Source organism: Tamandua tetradactyla, chromosome 8 (assembly GCF_023851605.1).
Source record: "Tamandua tetradactyla isolate mTamTet1 chromosome 8, mTamTet1.pri, whole genome shotgun sequence".
NCBI lineage: Eukaryota > Metazoa > Chordata > Mammalia > Pilosa > Myrmecophagidae > Tamandua > Tamandua tetradactyla.
Window position 1 is genome coordinate 98,023,999 of NC_135334.1, and position 21,549 is coordinate 98,045,547.

The window sequence follows — 21,549 nt, forward strand, 5'->3', positions numbered from 1 at the left end:
GGCTTTTTTATTAAACACATTTCTCCTACTGAATAGTTATTGTGTATTGTCGTTTAAAAATCTATTTTTAAATTCCTTAACCGATCATTTTCAATCATCACATTATTTAGCACTGGTCTAGGTCCACAGGAAAGAGCAAATACCTGGTTGTGAAATAATTTTAAAGATTTATTTATTTGCATGGTTTTGATTGCTAGGCAAGTCTTTCATTCAGAGGATAAATGTGAAAAATCGATAATGGTGGATATTATTTTCAAAGCAGTAGTTTTGTGAAATCCCTCTACATGCATCAAAATCTAGACCAGTACTAAGGATAATAAAATTCATATGAATATTAAATTCTTCCTAGTATGCAGTCTATTTTCCTCTATCTTTTGAATATCAAAAATGTATTCAAGGGCGGGCCACGGTGGCTCAGCAGGCAAGAACACTTGCCTGCCATGCCAGAGGACCCGGGTTCGATTCCCGGTGCATGCCCATGTATAAAAAAAAAAAAAATGTATTCAATGCTTACAGTTTTTGTTTTGCTTTGTTGTGACTTTGGTAGCATCAAGAAAAACAAAAGCGATGACTGTGAAATAAATTTAATATACTATACACAACTACATTAAATATTGATAAATGGAGAGGTTCTTTAAGAGAACTATCTATATATCTGTACATCTATGTATCAGTGTTACCACCCGATTTAATTTTGAAGGCACAGCTTCAGAGAGATCGGTTTCAAAGGATGATAAGTTTCCTGCGATAAAAAACGCACTGTAAGGGCACTTGATTTCTGGAGATTCCACAGCATTGTTTGGAGGAATAAAGGATGAGGCCAGACTGGGCCTGGTACTTGAACTTTCAGCAACTATCTCAAGTGAGGACTTATCCACAGGAGTACTCTAAATTCTAGCACATACATGCCAACCTGCAGTTATTCTATGAGAGTAATTTAGCATCTTAGGATTGTTAGGACATCTAGAACAGCAGTTTGTTCCCATTAAAATCTCAAGAAAAAAGAAATGGTCAAGTGATTAAAATGGATATTAGGATAAAGAAGGTTCAAAGGAGAAAGATCTGTAAGTGCATACATTTATTGCAGGAAGGGAAGTTATTATTACCCACTGTTTAAAGTCTTTATATAAAAATAATTGGGTGCTCATTTCCTAAGAACACACCATATGCAAAGTATTTATTAGTATCATGGGGTTTAAATAAATGAAATACGACGGGGACCCTATTCTACAAGAGTCACAAATAAAGCCAGGGGTGGGAGACACGTGACCTCTTGGGGTAAACCTTATAAAATTGGTCTAGAGTGCCTTAGAAATACATAAAAGAGACATGCGTTGGCAAAGAGGTGTGTGTGTTTGTGGGGGTTGCGTAGGTATGGGGGTTTGGAGTTGGGGAGATCCTAAGACAGGTATAATTGACTTATACAATTATGTTAATTTTTCTTCATGTGTGTCCCAACAGATATTTCAGATGGTCTATTAGGGCACAGATAATGAAGCTGATGCCTTAGGGAATTTCGGTGTGACTTCAGAGTGGCAGATAGAAACCCCACCACATGGCTTCCTGTACTTTAAACTGCCCGCATTTCAGGATGGTGTGGCGCAAGTCCGACCACATGCTCACAGAATCCACATTATTTAATCAGGGTATAACATTCTGAAGAAAAAAAAAAAACCCAAGGAATAACAATTCTCTGAAAATTCTTTTGAATTTTAGGGAATTTCTATACAATGATAGGTGATATTTATAAGCCATTTACTAGGAATCAAACACTGTACTCTTTCATAATTGATTCATTTAGACTTCATGATTATCCTTTAAGGTATGGAAACATTATTTCCATTTTCAGATGGAGAAACTGAGGCTTAGGGAATTTAATAACAACTGCCCCAAGGTCATAATAAAAATTAGAGTTGGAATTTGAATTCTCACAGTATAACCACAGAGCTTATATCGTTAATCAATACTGTGTTGTGCTGTTTATATGGTCCTCAAAACGATATGGCAGTTGCTTAATTTGGTCAATAAGGACAACCAAAATCAAACCAGAGAACATTACTTTGGGCTTTTTCAAATGACCTATTTAAATTTGCTGTTGTCAAATGGCAGCTTCCTTTTCAGCAGATGTTTCCATTCTATCCCTTCCCTTATCGTCTAAAGTAGTCGAAGGCAGCTCCCTATTTTGCCTATGTCCAGCCCTGTAAGTGTGAGCCCCAGGAAGCAATTAGTGTATATTGTTAAAGCAAGGGTCCCAAGGCAGGACCAACGACATTAGTAGTATTACCTGGAAACTTGTTCGATATGCAAGTCTTAGGTCCTATGCAGACCTAGTGAATTAGAAACTCTTGGACACAGAAATCTGTGTTTTAAGGAGCTCCATGCCCCCAGGTGATTCTCATGTTTGATAAAGTCTAGAAACTGCTATGCTGAATTTCTTTTCCATATTTAATTTTACTGCCTCTCTGATTTCTTCATTGAAAGCCAGATTCCTCTTCACAAAACCTTAGAAAAACCCTCCCCAAATTAGCTCATTCATTTACTGCTGTGACCACCCATCTTTCTATAACACTTTTCCTCTTTCAAAGGTTTTGTTATGCTTTTATTTGCTACTACTGGCACTATTAGTGCTAGTACTAGTTCAACTGCTACTAGAGTATGTAGAGCTTAGTGGTTAGGTATCGAGAGTCTACAACCAGACTGAATAAATGTAAACCACAATCCTGCCAATTACTATCTATGTGACCACGTAAAGTTAAACTCATTGAAACTTGGTTTCTCAATCTTTGAAAAAGAGATATTAGTGGTATCTTTCTAATAGTATTGCTAGGTTAAAATGAGAATGTGGAACAGTGGCTGGTGTATCCTAACAATTCAGTAACCATTGGCTGCATTATTTCTATTCGTATGGCTCACGTTAAAAAATAAATCCATTATTTTTGTGTGCCAGGTCCCAGACTAAGCACTTTAGGTGCATAAGTCTATTTAGCATCACAGCAGTCCTATGAAATACAATACATTAGTATCATCATTGTATAAGTTCTAACACACTTAAATGCCTAGGATACACCAGTGTTTTATTTGTAATAACCATAGGTTCTAATAATATACCCATTTTATAGATAAGGAAAGAAGTGAAGAAAGTTAAATTGTCTGCCCAAAGTCACCCAAGTAATAAGTGCTAGAGACGGACTTTGAACCAAGGTGGTCTGTCTCCAGAATCCATGCTCTTATTCTTACACAGTGCCTCCCTTTGTATACAAGAATCTGAAGCCGAGACGCTATGTAACTTGCCAGTCACATAATTATTAAGCGACAGAACTAGAGTCTCGTGAAAATTTCTTTTTTTCCCCCTTCTAACACCATCAGTGCCTTTGACTCTTTGCTCCTCTGCAAGCCATCATCTTCCTTGAACTTAAATCTGTCCTATTCACCTTCTGATTCCCTAGCTTCATAGATTTCTCTCCCTTCAACTCCGGTAAGCTTCACATTCACTTCACTTTAGGGGCACAAACATCACTGATCCTCTATGTTCACTCTGAGCCCCATTTCCAAGATTTTGTGGACTTCTGGCTTCTGTTCTTCACCCTCTTGTCCTACGTGCATTTCCTCAAACCCTCCTCCTTCATCATTGCACTCTAACTTTTCCTACTTCTCCTACTCACTTGTACCAAAATGTCCAGCCATTTTCAATAATGCCCTAGTTTCTCGTACATAAAGTAGCCTCTTCTGTCTTTGAATCTTGCTGATTCATTCCCTTTTTTGGAATTTCTTTCTTCTCCTCTCTATTCATTTTCCAAGGCCCACCTTGTAAGTGTTCCCTATGAAGGACGTGCTTCTTGGTTACCCTGGATGGAGTGGCTTTATCCCTTCTCTGCTCTCCCTTTGTGTACCTGTGCCTTTGTCGTATGTTGTCTCTTGGTTGTTTGACTAGACTGAGAGCCATGTTTGTCTTCTGAGTGTGAGTAGCTTCATGTAAATGAACAGCAGAGATTTTCATGTGAGAAACACCTAGATTCAATCTCAGCTTTCCTAGTTCCTTTTTTTTTTTCTTGGTCAATCTTTCTGTCTCATTTTCCTTATTTGTAAAGTGAGAGTAAAGTCTACCTCCGAGAGTTTAAATGACTTAAGGTAGGTGGATAAACTATAGTAAGTGCTCTGTAAATCTGAGCCTTCTCCTTAGTACAGTACTATTCTCTAAACACAGTCTCAGAAAGGTTTGGAGTGGGAATGCATAAATGAATGTTGAATGAGGTGGCTGCTTCAATGCTGATTATGTGTGCAGTAAGAGAAGAATGTAGAGCTGTCCCAGATAGAACAAGAATTTTAATAACTTGAATATTGATTTAATAGCAACTGTAAACAATTAAAGATGAGATTCTGAAAAGGTTGATGGATATTATCTTCACTAGTGAGAATAAGGTCAATGTTTTTTTCAGAATGCAATGGCCCACTAATAATAAAAAAGGATGATGTGAAGAATTAAGGAACTTAAAATTAAGAAGCCTTTAGAAATGCCACAAGACGATATAATTAGAGACACCATTCAGGGCCAGAGCTGAAAGTAAACATTGAAATTGATCTAATTATTCCAGGGATAGCAGTGTGATTTCAAGTAACTTTGCTAGGATTATTATTTATGTTTAGAATCTTGAAATATACTCCTAACTATATAGTATATGCATACTCGGTATATGCATGCTTTGGAAACCATTGGCTTTGGAATGAGAGAGAGAACAGGATTTGAAATATGATGCCTCTACTTAGAACTGAATAACAACATAAGCAAGTCATTTCATTTCTCTCATCTATGAAATGGGTATATCAATAAGGTCCCCAACATTGGGTTGTTAGGTCTTTGTGGCATTTCTGCCATGTAAAGTGGTTAGCAGGGTGTCTAGTGAGTTGTATAAGCACTCATTCAATTTAGCTCTGATTATAGTGAACACTCAACAAATATTTTATAATTGATTCATCTTCACTGGGGAATAGTAAATGTCCCCCTCACCCCCAAGGACATTTGGCAGTGTCTGAAAACATCTCTGGCTTTCCCAGAAGCGGGGAGGAACATTGTTACTGGTCTCTAGAGGCCAGGGATGCTCAGGACAGACCCTTAACGGCAAAGATGATCTGATCCAAAATGTCAGATTTTGAGATTTTGACATTTTGAGATTTTGAGTACAGAGGTTGAGAAACCCTGAGCGAAAGAATAGGTAAAATTCAGCTCTCCAGCTTAACTAGACAGAGTAGTATTTACAACCTCTCAAAAAGGAAGAGACAAAGCAATGAACGAAAGTTATATTCATAAAAATTAAAATCCACGCATAATACTGCCAAACTAATGATAAGGAAAGAAGACACAAATATCAGATAAACTCAGATGAAAATGCTAAACTAAGGTGTTTGTTGTCAAACCTTAATAAACAAAATTAGCACCTGGACTATTTATTAAAACATAAATCTGCATTAAAAAAAATATACTCCGAGGAATTTTGATGCAGCTTGGGCCATGGACCATGGTTTGTAGATATTCTCCCTAAAGGCTCAATGAGGGTAGGTACATAACTTACACGAACGCTTTTAAATATCCTTTAACATCATCTGGCTCTGCTTCTCTTCATCCTTAAAACCTTAAGCGTTCTCAGTCTCATCCCTGGAAGACACTAAGCAAAGTGTGATGGAGCTGTACAAAGATACAGTCTGAACAGGTTTGCCAGCATCCAGGTAGCCCGTCCTGGTGACCAAAACTCCTGCGTCCTTCAACCTCTCCATTTTCAGCCCTTCTGGTGCATAAGTACAACATTCAAACACCTATTACAATGGAAAAAAAATGTTTGCCTCACTGACCCTTTGGGAACATGCTCCATTCACCACATAAGCCAGGAAACATGCCCCATATACTCCCTCCCATTTCCTCCAGTCCTAAAGGAAATCTCCAGAGTGTTCTGGAGGTTTGCACACAAGAACATTCAGATTGCAGCTTAAAAGATATTAAAATTCTTTCAACTTCAAAGTAATAATCAATCATTAGAAGGCATTTAAAATCATTTTATAATAATTGTATATAATTTTGAATTCTTATTTTATAGGCAGGTTATAAAAAATAATTCATATTTGGCAGAAGCTTAATAGCACTGGGTATGTGCCATATTATTGGGAATAATTATTCTCTAGTGAAAGTTTTGGTCTTGAGTAAAATAAATTATTCTTTTTGAAAAAATATTTTTATTGGGTGGGCTATGGTGGCGCAGTGGCAGAGTTCTTGCCTGCCATGCCAGAGACCCGGGTTCGATTTCGGGTGCCTGCCCATGCAAAAATATACGTATAAATGTTTTTATTGAGATATCTTCACACACATGCAGTCCATCCAAAGTATACAATCAATGGCTCACAATATCATCACATAGTTGTTCTCTCATCACCATGATTATTTTTAGAATATTTGCATCACAATAAGTTATTCTTTAGTCCAAAAACAAAGATGCCTATTCAGCACAGGGAAAGAATGGAGCTTAAAATTCACCCAGTGAACCTTACAGTGAAATTGACAGTTTAATTTTTTGCTCACAAAGGAGGATCTATACATATGAGTGAAATTCTCTTTTAGAAATGCATTTATTTATTTCATGTAATTAATATGTCACAAAAAATCATAGTAATAAGTCAGATTCGGGAAAAAAAAAGCTTCTTAATTTGTGTTACTTTGAGTCTAGATTGTCACAAACTATTATTTTATTCCTTGTGTAATATGTTTTTTTTTTTAACTTTGTTAACATCTGTCTCTTCTTTATCCATTATAAATGAATTTTGTGGAAGATCTATTTTCTTATATAGAGAGAATGATTTTCTATTTGGGAATTCATTGTTTTAGAGAATCAAGTCAGCCTGATAAATTATCCTAATGTTACGTCATTAAGACTAATCTTGGAAAAAGAGAAACTTAATCAGTGTATTTACCTTATAAGGTGGAAAAAAAGAGTTGTTGACAACTATGTTAAGTCCAATTCATATGAGGAAGATGTTGCAAAGAATTGGTATTTTATAAATCACAGGGGGATATGAATAAAGGTCTCTATTTTTCCTTAACTTTTCCTCCTGAACACTTGCATCTTAGCAAGTGATCAACAGGCTGATTTCAAAGCCTAATTATCGATAAATTATTAAGGCATAGAAAAAATGTTAATATCCACTTTTTGCCATCATGTTCTTTGAAATAGAAGTGACCGTGTATATTACCTGGCTTGAAGAAGTCTAATAAAAAAGCAATATCTTCTATTTGTAAATTTTCTTGTTCCAAAGAAAGCAGTTATATTCCATAAATTATGTAAATAAAAGTTATTTTATATAAAAAAATTCACCTAATGAACAACTTTTTACCTCAGTGGAGAGAAGCCACTGAGAAAGGTGAATTTTAGACTGTATCAAGCAAACAAAATGCAGCTGACCAGGTATATGAATGATAAAGAAGTATTGCTCCCCATCAGCCTTTCTTAAAGAAGTTTCTCAAATTTCAGTAGCAGATTAATAACAACCAAGAACCCATTCATAAATCCAAATCTTTAAACAGTTACATTTAAATACATCCCTGGAAGAATTACCTTCTATGAGGCAACCAACCGTTACTGAATTCAAAGTTCAGTGTTCATCTTGAAAAAACTTGCCCAGAACACTAGGGTTAGCTCATTCAAGATGGTGTATCCCAAAACATCTCTGCAGGAGACTCTAAACTTACCAGTTAAGGTTTTTTTTTGTTTTTTTTTTTCTCAGCATGGACATTGTTGAAGTTTTTAAAAAAATGATGGACAACAGCTTCCACATTTTTCACATGGACCATTCATAACAAAGATTCTATAAAAAAATAAAGTGATGGAGTGGATTTTTTACTTGCAGATAGATAAGATGTTAACACTGAATTTCCAGCAATTTCTCCTTGATGATCTTTGTGTGTGTATGCTGCTACAGATGTACTTTAAACAGAATACCCCACCCTTCCCCCCAAAAAAGAAAAACCTGAAACAAATATGTTAAGCAATAGTTGTTTGTATTATGAAAGCATGTGCTATAGGTTCTAACTGCAAACTTTCTTGGAGCATTTAAAATACAATTCCTCTAATATAGCGTCTGTATATGCAGCATCTAGGGGAGTTGCAAATAGTTGTATGATGTGAGGCACAAATCTATTCATTCATAAATTCATTATTTTTTTTCAACAACTCTTCAATGAGTATCTATTATGTGTCAGGCATATGTGTTACATGCTGGGCTATAAAAGTGGACATGAAAAACAAATTCTTATCTTTATGCAGCTTACATTGTAGATGGTGATAGAGACCAAAATCGTATAGAGTGATATGCTATGTATTTGTAATTTGTAATTGTAATTAGATTCTTTGAAGAAAATGAGGACACTTAAGTATAACTGGTTTTATTGGATCCTTTTATTTCTTGAGTATTAAATAATGTGGAATTTCAAGAGAATCCAATATTTCTTTGCAATAGCTAACCAATCAATAGATCTATCAAAAGATACAACATATTCTATTCTTTTAGAAAAATAATCTACCTTAAAATTGCCTGTGATTGTCGATTGTGCTAAAAGTTTAACTTGATCTAAGAATTTTACCTCTGTGTAGTCTAAACAGTGTTACTAACCTTAACTCCTTTCTGTTTCAGGGTTTTTGGAGCTGCCATACTTCTTACCTCTACCTTGAATATGCTAATCCCATCAGCCGCTAGAGTGCATTATGGGTGTGTCATCTTTGTCAGAATTTTGCAGGGACTTGTTGAGGTATGGAACTGCAGGACAATATTGTCTTAAAAGTGTCATGGAATAATAGCCAGCAGATTAACTTTGTCATTTTCTACAGGCACATTTATATTTATTTCATTAGTTTGTGTCCATTTGGTATTAAAATTTTTAAAAGAAGAAACACTGGAAAAGATAGGCAATTTAATACTTTGCCTGTATACGAAGTTAAACTACAGACTTGACTGCTTACTTCCCTGTCTCCAGGACTGAATGGGATTAAAGAAATTATGACTTTGAAAAAAGTTTTTAAAGGGTACTTTTGTTAATGCGCTGTAATAAGAATGTTTGAGTCCATCCTTGGACTCAATTAACCTTGAATTAATACTACTTGGGAGTTTATAGCAAGTCCTCATTGGCTTTGACTCGTGCCATTTGTTTTCACTGACCTATTTCATTGACTGTACTCTTTTGAGTGTCCATTCATAATGATCAATCTTAAGACTTTTAAAAGATATAATTTAAAAATTTGAGTTTGGCCAACCTATTGCTGCTTCTCTTTCCATGGATTGTCATGGTAGTCGATAAATCAGAAAAAGATGTCAGGCACTGTAAACAACTCCAACACTGAAAAAAAGAAAGAAAAATACAATAGGATAAAAATATTAGAAAAAGGTTGATTATTTTAAAGTTTTTGAGGTCTAGAGACTACTTTCAGTAAGTATCAGCTGCAAGGATTTATCTTTATCTTATGGAGGCCTGATAGATGAGAATCACTGAGTTTAATGCCTCACTAAGGGTGACTCACATTCTTCAAGATACTCGAATTGCATATAAATTGAGTAATATGGGGTCCTTTTCTGTTTGTTTGTTTGCCTTAATCTAGAAGACAATGGAGGTAGAAGGAAGTCCTGAAGGGTGGGGAGAATTTAAACAGGTCACTAAAAAAGAGGCCGTGTCTTACCTGGCCTGGGTTGAAAGCTTTTGAAGTAGCATTTTAGGGAAGGAGGGCCATGTGGGGCAAGCTTTCCTCAGCACCTTGTTCCCATATTCTGTTGGATGCATCATCAGAGAAAGGAATGTGCTTATTTTCCAGTGACCCTGAATCCTTATGGTGATATATGCGTTTCCCTTCCCACAGGGTGTCACCTACCCAGCATGCCATGGAATATGGAGCAAATGGGCTCCTCCTCTAGAGAGGAGTAGACTGGCAACCACTTCCTTTTGTGGTGAGTATTGCGAGTACATACAGTTATGGTGGGTAAATTTGGAGAACAACTTGGATAACTGAAAGTTTGGTGAAGCACACTTGTAAAGTCATCTGTGTGTGTGTGTGTATAAAGGTTTTTGAGCACTATTTCATTTCTTTAATTCTTATTGATCTCTTTAAGTCCTCTATTTCTTCTTGTGCCCAATTTTGGAGTTTTGTTTTTTTCTAAGAATTTATCCATTTCCTCTAGTTTTTCATATATACTCATGGATGCTTTTAAGAATACTTTTATTGTTTTTTAATCTTTGTTATGTCTTGCATAGGTAAATGATACCTATTTGTGTAGTCCTATGTTTCTGTTTGGAGAAGGGAGGTTTGTTTTGGGGTGTCAGTGCGCATACACCCAAGTGTGCAAATGCGTGTTTGTGTGAGCCAGCCAAGGATCATAAGATGAAGTCAAGAGTTTCCATTGGTTTCACTTGCCTTCCTCCCATTCTCCCTGCTGCTTTAGGTTCCTATGCTGGAGCTGTGATTGCAATGCCTTTAGCTGGCATTCTTGTACAGTACACTGGCTGGTCTTCAGTATTTTATGTCTATGGTATGTTGCTTTTCTATATTATAGAGTTCAAAGAAATGTACACAAACTAAAAGAAAAGTGGTTGCAGACACTGAGATAGATCACTGAATATATTTCTGTGTTTACTCGCTTATTTTCTTCCCTTAGGAACCATTTCCCTATATTCTGAGAGTGTTAAGGAAACATTTTCCTTCTATTTTCTCTATGTTTCTATCTCTCATTTTAAAAAGCAACCACATGGCCAATGGGAAGTTTGTGATGCATGACATATATTATCCTTGGTTATGAAGAAAAAATTAAATTAGATCTTGGCTACAACCTGTTTAGGAGAGAAGAGCTAGATATTACCTGCCTCTTTTCTTCAATACGGTTTTTCTAGTAAACCCCCTGATCCTACATCCTCAAAACTTAATGGAGGTGGAAAGCATGAAAGGTGACCATCGCCTAATGCAAAAATTCAATTGTGTGATACAATATTAGCAGTTTTTTTTTTAATGGAACATATCCACATACAAACACAAACATTCTTACCATATGACATTCCCTTTCTGTTTGCTTTCTAACCAGAAGCTGAAAGCTTACCACTTCAATGTGTGCCTGCAGCCTTTCTCTCTAAGGGCACTTTTTAATGAGGAGGAAAGGGAAAATATGAGAGAGCTATATTCTTATTGACATTGTCACTGATTACTATCATCTTTGGACACAGGCACAAGAATCTGAGAGATTTATGAGATCATGCAGTGGAACAGTGTTTGGTGGCTTCCAAGTTTGCCCTTTATCTGTTCCTATTTTGAAATATTCTTAGTGAAAATTCTTATATCTTCAGAATGTTGTTAAATGTTACTTTCTAGTAGGAATTATTAACCTGGCTCAAAGTCATGGATGGATTTTGGAAACGAATGCCCTAAATTGCCAGACATGTATTTGTGCATGCTTTTTTTTAACTTGGGGGCCTTTTTTAAAAAACAGATTTTCATCCATACTTTCATTAGATTTTCAAAAGGGTCCAGAATTCATAGTTTTTAAAAGCACCTATTTACAAGATATACGTACGAGTTTGGATTACCATACATTAAATCTTCTGATTTGTGGCTTTGTCCATTCATTACTTCATTGAAGATATGATGTGACTTTAAAATAAGGATACTAATTTCTAAAAGATACTCAAGAAAAGCAATCTCATTATTTGAAGTTATACATCATTTAATATTTTTCAACAGATGGTTAAAAGTCAAAGTGTAAACCTCAGATGACCTGAAAATATCACATCAGAATTCTTGCTATGTTTAGCAAAAATTAGGTTTTTAAGCCACATATTCGCAACTCAATATTCATATTTTAAAGGGAATGAATAAGTCCTGTATTGTGAGTTAAGTTATAAAAAAAAAAGGTAATGTGTATAGAGCAATTAGCAGAGTACCTGGCACTTTAGATATGTTCAATAAATGGCAATAATTATTTTTACTAAATTATACGAACTCTCATTTAGTGAATGCTTGTTCTATGACAAGCACTGTGTTGACTGTTTTATACATCATCTAGTTAATTTTTTTGCCACAATTTTATGTAAAAAGAATGATTATACCATTTTATAGTGGAAGTTTAGAGAGATTCAGTTGGTGATTTTATCATATAGCTAATGAGTTGACACAGCCAAGTTTTGAGGCTGAGAGAATGATGTTCCATAAATATTACACTATCCCAAATTTTCACACCCTATCTGTCCCCAAATAGTGTTTTCTGCCATCTTCAGTATTTAATAGGAGCACAACACATTAGAAGCTCTGATATTAAGGAATGCGCAGAAAAGGTATTATAAAGATCAGAGGCATTTAGGTTGTAACCAAAGGAGAAAAGAGACCAGTGTGAGAGAAAAAGGAAATGTCCAACTGCTGGGAAACCAGAATAAATCACTTGAAATTCTTTCTATTATTAATGCCCATGGATTTATATTACAGAATAAGGGCATGTTTTAATGGCAAGAATGCTAAATAAAGAAGGGATAAAAAAGGACTTGCAAAAAATGCATTGCATTAGTATTTAAACTTTCATCGGCCCAAAAAAATGATCCAAAGGGAATAGTATGCACTGAAAATAATTACATAAATTGTTAAATGTTACTACATTAATTGCAGTAGTCCATCTTTCCATGTAACATAGCCATTCCAGCTGAAAGAACCTGCTAGATTTTATTCAATAGTCTATTTACTAGATCTGGAGAGGGAAATGCGCATTTTCCCCTTCTAGAAATTCATACTGTCCTCATATATACAAGGTAGGGCAATTAATAGATTTGCCTTCAGTGTGTCTGATGTCAATAATTGTGCATTATTAATGAGATTTCCCACCTTTACCAGAATGCCTGTGTCAGTAGCTGCTTGGTAAATGTTTGTTGGATGTGTGAATTTGTTCCAAATTACCTAATTCATTCAATAATTGTTTATTGGAGATTCTTATGTATAAGACATTGTTTAATAGAGAAAGAGAGACCACAGGACCAGCCTTCAAGAAGCTTGAAGTCTAGTGGCAAAAGACAAGAGACAGCTAAAGGCAATAGGGAAAGCATGAATTCCCCCATCATATAGAATGTTTATCATGTGAACTTTGCAGCCTTAGAGCAATTACTGGAATGTTGTAAATGGAAGTTACTAGTAAATGGTCGGCTTTCTTTGACTTCCTCCTTTTGAACTCTTGCTTGCAGGAAGCTTTGGAATGGTTTGGTACATGTTTTGGCTTTTGGTGTCTTATGAGAGTCCGGCAAAACATCCTACTATTACAGATGAAGAACGTAGGTACATAGAAGAAAGCATTGGAGAAAGTGCAAATCTTTTAGGTGCAATGGAAGTAAGAACTTTATTATGGTGTACATTCTTATTCTTATTCCCCATTCCATCCCCCTTTTGACCAACCAAACGATTTATATGAGTCTGTATACAAGCAAAGCTAATTTGGTATCAAACATGATCTTTTTTGTTTGTTCTACCAATATTCTCTAAGTTACTTAAGAATGATTACCATTTCCTCTATCTGATATTTCTATTTTCCTTTATCTTTTCTAAAGACTTCCAAATCTGCCCTGGATTATAGTTATGACTGGAAACCAAAGCAAGTTTTTAAACTGTTCACTATGGTCCATTATTTAAGCAAATCCAACCAATATTTGCTAATTTTAAATTGTACGAAATTCCAAATCACACAGCATAGTCATGAAAATGGCTATTTTTATTAATTACATATTCTAAATGTGAGTTTTATTTATGCTTATTTATATTATATGTGGTTTAGAGAATATTTAAACATTAGAATTACAATAATAGACAGCTGACACAAAAGAAGTCTTAAATAATTTAATCATTTTCTTGATAAAATGCCATCATATTTTAGGGGTATTAACATAATGGATGTCAAATTTGGTGTTTTCACAACAAAGATAATATTCTGAAGCCATTTTTGGATTATATTGTACAGGATCTTTATATGGAGAGAAAATACAGTTCTATTTCAATAAAGCAAATATTTTTCCACACAATATATCTTAAATGTTAATTAATGAATAACCATCTTATTTTATTAAACAAGAAAAATATGATAAGCAAAAGTAGTGTATTTAGAGAGATTCTGTACTTCAGCAACTAATCAGTAACTAAATTTTATGCTGAGAGTTGGAAGGTTCATGCACTCATTGAGGAAACAATGCTCCTTACATATTATGATTCTATTCTTTCTTTTAAAGATTCCTCCTCACCATTCTAAATGTATTTGATTCCAGCTTTCATTTTCCATTTCACTGTTTTAGTGAAATTTTCTATTTCACTGTCTCTGAAATGTCATCCTAGGTAAAAAGGTCTATGATTTATCATGGCAGAATATATCTTGACTTTTAATAATAAGAAAAATCGTATATTGAATAGCATTCAGAAGTTAAACTTCAGTGGCTAATAAAAAATCCTTACATTGTGCTCATTTTATAAGTTGGATAGGCTAGTATCAGACCTTTCCCTTTCCTATTTTTTCCATAAATGCATTGGTAATTTCTTTGTAATAGTGATTACTCAAGAAACAGGTGATGATGTTGCTTGAGGAGTTTGGGGGTGTGGGTTAAGGCAGGGGGGATTTGTTGGCATTGGGATCTGGTACCCATTAGCTGCAGTTGCTATGAGCAGAAGCTAATATAGACTGGTCTATGGTGAATGAATTCAAAATGCAGTCTGTATTTCTAACCCAAATATTATCTGATCAGTCTATGTGCTCTGTTAGTTCAATATGTTCTTTTATTGACCAGCTCTTGAGATGTGATGTGTCTAGGTCAGACATTAAAAAAAAATTGTAAATTTAATGAAAACCAATTTCTGGAAATGACCACAACAAAAACAGTGAGGAGGTTGATGAAACAGCCTAGATAATCTCAACATCCCCACTTCCAAAATCTTTCTGTTTTTCTAAATGCAGTGTTTTACTTCTTACTGATGTCTCATACTCTTCTATAGTTTCAAGGTAAATTTAAAATGAGGTAGGGTGTAATTGCATTTTAGTTATTTTGAATTTTTTTATTGAGAACAAATTCAATACCTAGCAAAGCAGAAACCATAGTAAATGAATATCCATAGAGTCAACAATTGTTAGCATTTTGCCATATTTACTTCACATTTTTTTGCTGAGCCATTTCAAAATAAATGAGATATCATGACACTAAATACTTCACATGCACCCTAGAAAAACACACATAAGAGTATTCTCCTTCATAATATTCAGACTGCTCTCACACCTAAAAAGTTAAAAATAATTCCCTAATATCATCTAATATCCAGATCACATTCAAATTTCTGATACCTTGTCCAAAGTATAATACCTCATCTGTATTCAACTTTTATGTAGCTGTTTTTTTTAATTTAATTTAAATTTATTTTGAATGAGTATTCTATTCACATGGTGTAACTATCTGTTTTTAATCTGGATCCAATTAAGTATATCACACATTGTAGTTGAATGTAATGTCTCTTTAAGCTCTCTCATTTTTCTTTAAACATTTTTATTTAAATGAAACACAGATACAGAAAAATGTACAAATCATAAGTGAACATTTTGCCAAACTGTTATAAACTAAACACACCTATGAAACCAACACCCGATTCAATAAATAGAAAGTTATTAGAATACCATACACCTCACACAAATTCCCTGTAATTTTTAAGAGAAAAATTAGATACCTTTCTCTTACATTTTATGAACTGAAGAATAAAATTCCTGGCAGAGATGACCCTGCGTGAATAAAAGAAATACCTTCCCAGCAGGGGATATTTATTTACTTCTAATAACATTTTGAAGTCATTTCTTATAGAAGTAAAATACTATAATGCAGACTTCTCTGCTTTTGGCCACTTTTATTATCTTTGACATAGGTTTATTCATCTGGTACCATTTTTCCAGAACATATTGCTTTTGTTTTGAGAAACAGCACTTTTTAAATCCATCTATGATTCTGCCACTGGAAATTTTTATCCCAGGCCACAGTGCATATTTGCATATCATAAGAACAAATTTGTTTTTTCTTTTTTGTCTTATAATTTTTGTGACCACCACAATTTAAGTTCTTACTATATTGCTTTTGAAGTGATATTTCAAAGGCTCAATTACAGTCACAATATAATCCTAACAATTATGAGTTTCTAACTCTGGGAATAATTACTATACTTATGCCAAAAATGTTTGCCTTCTGTTTCACTAATTTGGTCGGGTCAGGTATCCAAAGCTAACACTAAATAGTTATTCTAGGCTATTGTTTGTTCACCTAACAGTATTTTGCTGTCTAAAATAAAGTAATTCAGAAAGTATTCAGGAATGTAAGAGACATTTCAAGGTCTAAAAATACTAGTCTTGGGAAAGATACTTGCTTATATATGGGCATATACAAGAACTTTATGTAAACTAGGCCTGATTTTGTAAAGGATTTCATAACCAAAGTCAATCATATTTAGGTTGTTAACTCCAAATATCTTCAATATCATAAGTAATTAGTTATGGCATTCTCAGGGTATCCTGGTGGCCAAATGCTATAACCTTGCTGTGTTTACTTATAAGTTTTAAAGAACCTTGCACTCCAGTGTTACAGAATTTATATTGACAACTTCTGGCTATCAAGAAAATTAGTAGATGGATAGTGAAATCATTGAATTCAGGTAGGGCCTGGGATACTACACTCTTAATTTTTCTTACCTTTCTCCCCTCAAGTACAATGAATTCTCAGAAAGTTTGGGTCAAATGTTTTTGATGCCAACAAAGTCACTGATTTGGCAGTGAGTTATCTGAGGCATGATCACTGCCAAAAAAAAATCTTAGAAACTAAAGTCTACAACTTTGGGATTTATTTTCTATAAATATATAATCTTGTACATTTCTAAAGCTGAAACAATTTAATCAGAAGGAGGGATTTATAACTTAATTTTTTCTCTTCCAGTGATTATTGATACAGTTAAGTTTAACTGGACTAGAACTGTTGCAATTAATGATTTCCTACCTTCTCTTCCCCTCTTCCTCATGGTCCCTTATATATATCATTAAATGCAAAGTACCCCATTATTCCCATTTAAACCAGAAAATATTTTAAATGGCTGGTATGGCCTTCTTTTTGGGATTTCAGAAATTCAAGACTCCATGGAGGAAATTTTTTACATCTATGCCAGTCTATGCAATAATTGTTGCAAACTTCTGCAGAAGCTGGACTTTTTATTTACTGCTTATTAGTCAGCCAGCGTATTTTGAGGAAGTCTTTGGATTTGAAATCAGCAAGGTATGTAAAAATTATCATTATTTAATAGTGGAAGTTTCATGTGTTAAGTGAATATTAAGTTCCTTTTCTAAGGTTTTATCTTCTAAATTTCATGTCATTCATCTATTCTTTTGTTTATTGATTCAAGAAATGAATGGCAGGAAACAGATGGGAGTTGAGGCTTTTGAGTATTTATTATATTCTGCTACCTGCCAGAAACTGCTCTCTAGTCCTGGATATACAGACAAAACAGACCTAGTCTCTGCTCTCATGGAACAGAGTGGGCAGCAATATAGCATTCTCCTTGAAAATAAACATAATCTCCTTTAAGTATGAGGTCAGTAACAACACATCAGTGTAGGAAAAATGTATTATATTTAAATGAAACTGAAGTTATATGATGACCAATCTAGCTCTTCTTCATTGCTCTCAGAAATTTGTCCAGCTGAAAGACATGAGAATAGCAAAAACTATACAAAAAATAATCATATATTTTGTTCATCCAATTTATTCACTTAACAAGCATTCATTGAACACAATATGTTAAGTTTTGTGTTAGATTCAGAAATTAAAAACATGGCTTCTCTCCTCAAAGCATTCAGTTTGGTGATGTAGAGGAAAAAATTTTACCAATTACAGCATAGCATGCTAAGTGCCATGGACACATCTTGGCTGTGGAAACATGATCATTTCAAAATTTTTCTATAAGAATAAAGTGATCTTAAAATTTTACCTAATTTCTATATAGGGGGTTGGAATTTTTAAGATCTTCTCAGATCTACTAACAACATCAATTCAATAGAATTGAATTATGTTTCCCCATCACAATTTATGTGATGGGGAAACATAAATTAGGATAGGTATTCAAATTTCCCAAGGTCATGCTGCTAATTACAGAGTCAAGTTTAGGGCCAGGTTCTTTCATTCATGATTCAATTCAATTTCCTTTACTACATCATTCATTCAAATTCAGGGAAACCAGAAATCCATTCAAACATTTAGCAAGCATTTAGAATGCCATCTGTGCACCAGCTCCTCAGCTCAATCTTGAATACACTTCCCTGGGCTGGCAATGGTCTTGCCATTTCTCTCCATGTCATTACGTAAGTCCACCTGAGCTGGCTACGCATACCATGGCTCGACTTGAAAGGCTCTCTGAGGAAAGCCTGAGTTTAAGAGTAGCTATTCTAAGAGCTCTTTTGTAATCCCTGTTTCTAGGGAAACTGTTTCCTCCATCCCTGAGAAGAATGGCTGCTTCAATCAGGGTTCTTCTCTCTGGAGCTGATCAAACGTTGCAGAGTAGGCTTTGGAAGCACTGAGAGGTGTTAGGCTTCGCAACAAAGGCTGCTGCAGGTGCAAGTCCGTTTTCATAATCTAGGACGAATATGACACTGAGAGGCTATTAATAAAGTCGGGCTCCATGGGGAAAGTGACGGAGCCAACTGTTGTTAATAGAGCTGTGTGGCCACTTTGGTCCTGTAGCTCCAGTTAATTGAAAATGCTTCAGTGAAAGCAATACCATTACCAAATTTTTGTAAGTCCTGAATTTTTGTAGGACTAATAAGACAATTTGGCGAAAAAAAAAAAAAAAAGCCATGCCATTTTCCAAAAACTAAATGTACTGACCAGATGGATTCATTTAATTTTCCTGTTTTATTTTTAACTAAAATTGTGGCTAAATTCTACACACACAGATTGGTTTGAATATATATATAAAAAAGAAACGTCTCTCAATCACCTGAAATGTCTCGAGGAAGTAACGGAGGAAAGAGTGTGAGCTTTGGATCTAGGCAGACTGGGTTTTGAATACAAACTCCACAACGAACTATCAGTGCATAACTTAGGGCCAGTTTCTGAATAATTTTCAGCCTCTGTTTTTTTTTGTTTTTTGTTTTTTGTTTTTTTACAGATAATGGTATTAATACCTTCTTCCAGAATTTAACAAAACTTAAAATGAGGTATAATATAAACAGAAGCTAGTTTGCATCTTCCTTAGTTGTATTGGGTATCCTACAGATAAAATCACAAGTGCAATGGCTTCATCATCATTCTATGTGTATTGGCTCAGTTAAGTCAGAACTGGAGATACACACCTCAGCCTATGCTCATGTATGAAAATTTTCAGTCCCTTGAAAATGAGATTTCCAGGAAAGGCCAAAGCTAGGATTAACAAGGAAAAAGTTTGAGGTCAGATTACAGGCGCCAGCCAAATGAGAGGACAGCTTCCTTCCCTTTCAGCCTCACATTTGGAGAAGGGATAGAGCAGTGTTGAGTGGCCGTTCTTTTCTTCTGAGCAGCCTCCTGGTTTCTGAACAGGATATAGGTCAGGTGGAGTGAGAGGAAATCCACTGTCACCCAAAGTAGTAAAGAGGAAGGTGGAGTAAAGTTTAATGACCTGGGATATCTAAGAAGACTTAATTAGTTTAGACTCAAAACCTTTACTCTTATAAAACCTTAAAATAATGAGCAAACTGCTATGCAATTATCATGAATAATAATACTGTAAGAAGATTTTGATTATTCTGATCATGTGGCAAATATCTACTCATATATCACCAAAAGCTAAGAAGAGAATTGAATCATTTTCTTGAAGTTCTGAAACTCTTGTGGCCCTGCTGAGGTCATTTGCAGAATATGCCCACATATTGCCAAAGGAATTGGAAGATTCAGTACCCCCAGAAGTCAAGTCAGTATGCTAAAATATCCTGAAACTTCTGCCTCTAAAATGTTACCTTCTGCATTTCACTCGATACTTTGTATATACCCTTTGCTGAGAGAGTGAATAGATAATAGCCTTGGTTATATTCTCTGCTTATCCAAACTAATCAAATGTCTCTTTGAGAAGATAGCAAATTAATAGTTAAAAATAATTTGTCAAATTCATGTTGGTGGGTTAAGCTGTGTTACATTAGGCTATTTGATGTGAAATTAATAGAGAAAATACCCCTCAGTATAATAATGTGATCAAATATTGCTATATGCTATAGAAAAGGCCTGCAATCGAAGACTTGATCTGAATTTTCTAGGTTCTTAATCTATAGAAACTAAAACCATGCCATAAGACTCATAAGATATATATATTTAAAATGCAATTATTTTTAGCTTTTTAATGAAATTTTAAAGTGCATTTTAAAATAGTCTCTTAAAAATTTGTTGAGTGTATTTCTGCTCCCCATTGTCTCATTAATGGTGAATTTGTGCAAGAGTGAAGATATAAAATAAACACAAATACAAATCACTCTATGGTGAGATTCAGAATGATTGATTCATAGACTCAAAATTTACTAACTCATAAGGGTAAAAATATGTATTTTCTTCTAGGGATAAAATTTACTCAGCTTTTTTTTTGTTTATTCTGTGGAAGTTATTACTTATTCTACAAAGAGTGATTATTTGGACATAGTTTTTTTTTTTTCCTTTGCTTGTCCATGACCAGTTTATGAGGGATTCAGAAAACCAAGACCATTTTTGTCACATATATTTCTCCCCTTCTTGTTTTTTATCAGGTCGGCATGCTTTCTGCTGTTCCACACTTAGTTATGACAATTATTGTGCCTATCGGAGGACAAATTGCAGATTTTCTAAGAAGTAAGCAAATTCTTTCAACTACGACAGTGAGAAAGATCATGAATTGTGGAGGTGAGTATATAAGTGCATTAAGGACTCGTTTTTAGTTCTCATCTACTTAAGTGAATAACGTTTTGTTACTCATCTTAAATTAGTGCTGTTAAATTTGTGCCTTCATTGCTCATTTATAATCATTCTCCCTTCTTCCTTCAAAGTCATGGCTCCAGTTTTAAAGATCTCTGTAATGACCTGTCATTTGCATGTATTGTAACGAACTTGGTCCTTCCCACCAGTGAAACTTGAGGTTATTTTAGATGTTTATTGCCACAGTTAAGGCTTCAGCAATCATCGCTATGCATAAATTATTACTATTAGTAGTATGTTTTAATTTACTGCCTGAAGTGGAATTGCTAGGTCAGTACATATGAGCATTTTTAGCTCTTTTGGTTCATTGACACAATTTGCATGAATTTCTGAAGTGTTTCCTTTCCATATGTTTGTTTCTGAAGGTTTTGGCATGGAAGCAACGCTGCTTTTGGTTGTCGGCTATTCTCATACTAGAGGGGTAGCTATTTCGTTCTTGGTACTTGCAGTGGGATTCAGTGGCTTTGCTATATCTGGTAAGACATTTTTTTGTTTTTCACTTAGACGTTCTTTTATTTTAGCTTGTGACAACATATCTATTT

At 34.7% G+C, this 21,549-nt stretch overlaps 1 protein-coding gene across 1 annotated transcript in view; it reads left to right on the forward strand.

Moving 5' to 3' along the window:
* The window catches only part of SLC17A6 (solute carrier family 17 member 6), a 37,558-nt gene that overhangs the window by 14,380 nt on the left and 1,629 nt on the right, over positions 1–21,549 (forward strand). The window contains exons 4-10 of the mRNA XM_077112272.1: positions 8,671–8,785; positions 9,885–9,972; positions 10,465–10,551; positions 13,232–13,374; positions 17,168–17,317; positions 20,803–20,935; positions 21,373–21,483. Coding sequence (XP_076968387.1) covers positions 8,671–8,785; positions 9,885–9,972; positions 10,465–10,551; positions 13,232–13,374; positions 17,168–17,317; positions 20,803–20,935; positions 21,373–21,483 — 827 coding nt within the window. The remainder of the gene's footprint in view (positions 1–8,670; positions 8,786–9,884; positions 9,973–10,464; positions 10,552–13,231; positions 13,375–17,167; positions 17,318–20,802; positions 20,936–21,372; positions 21,484–21,549) is intronic.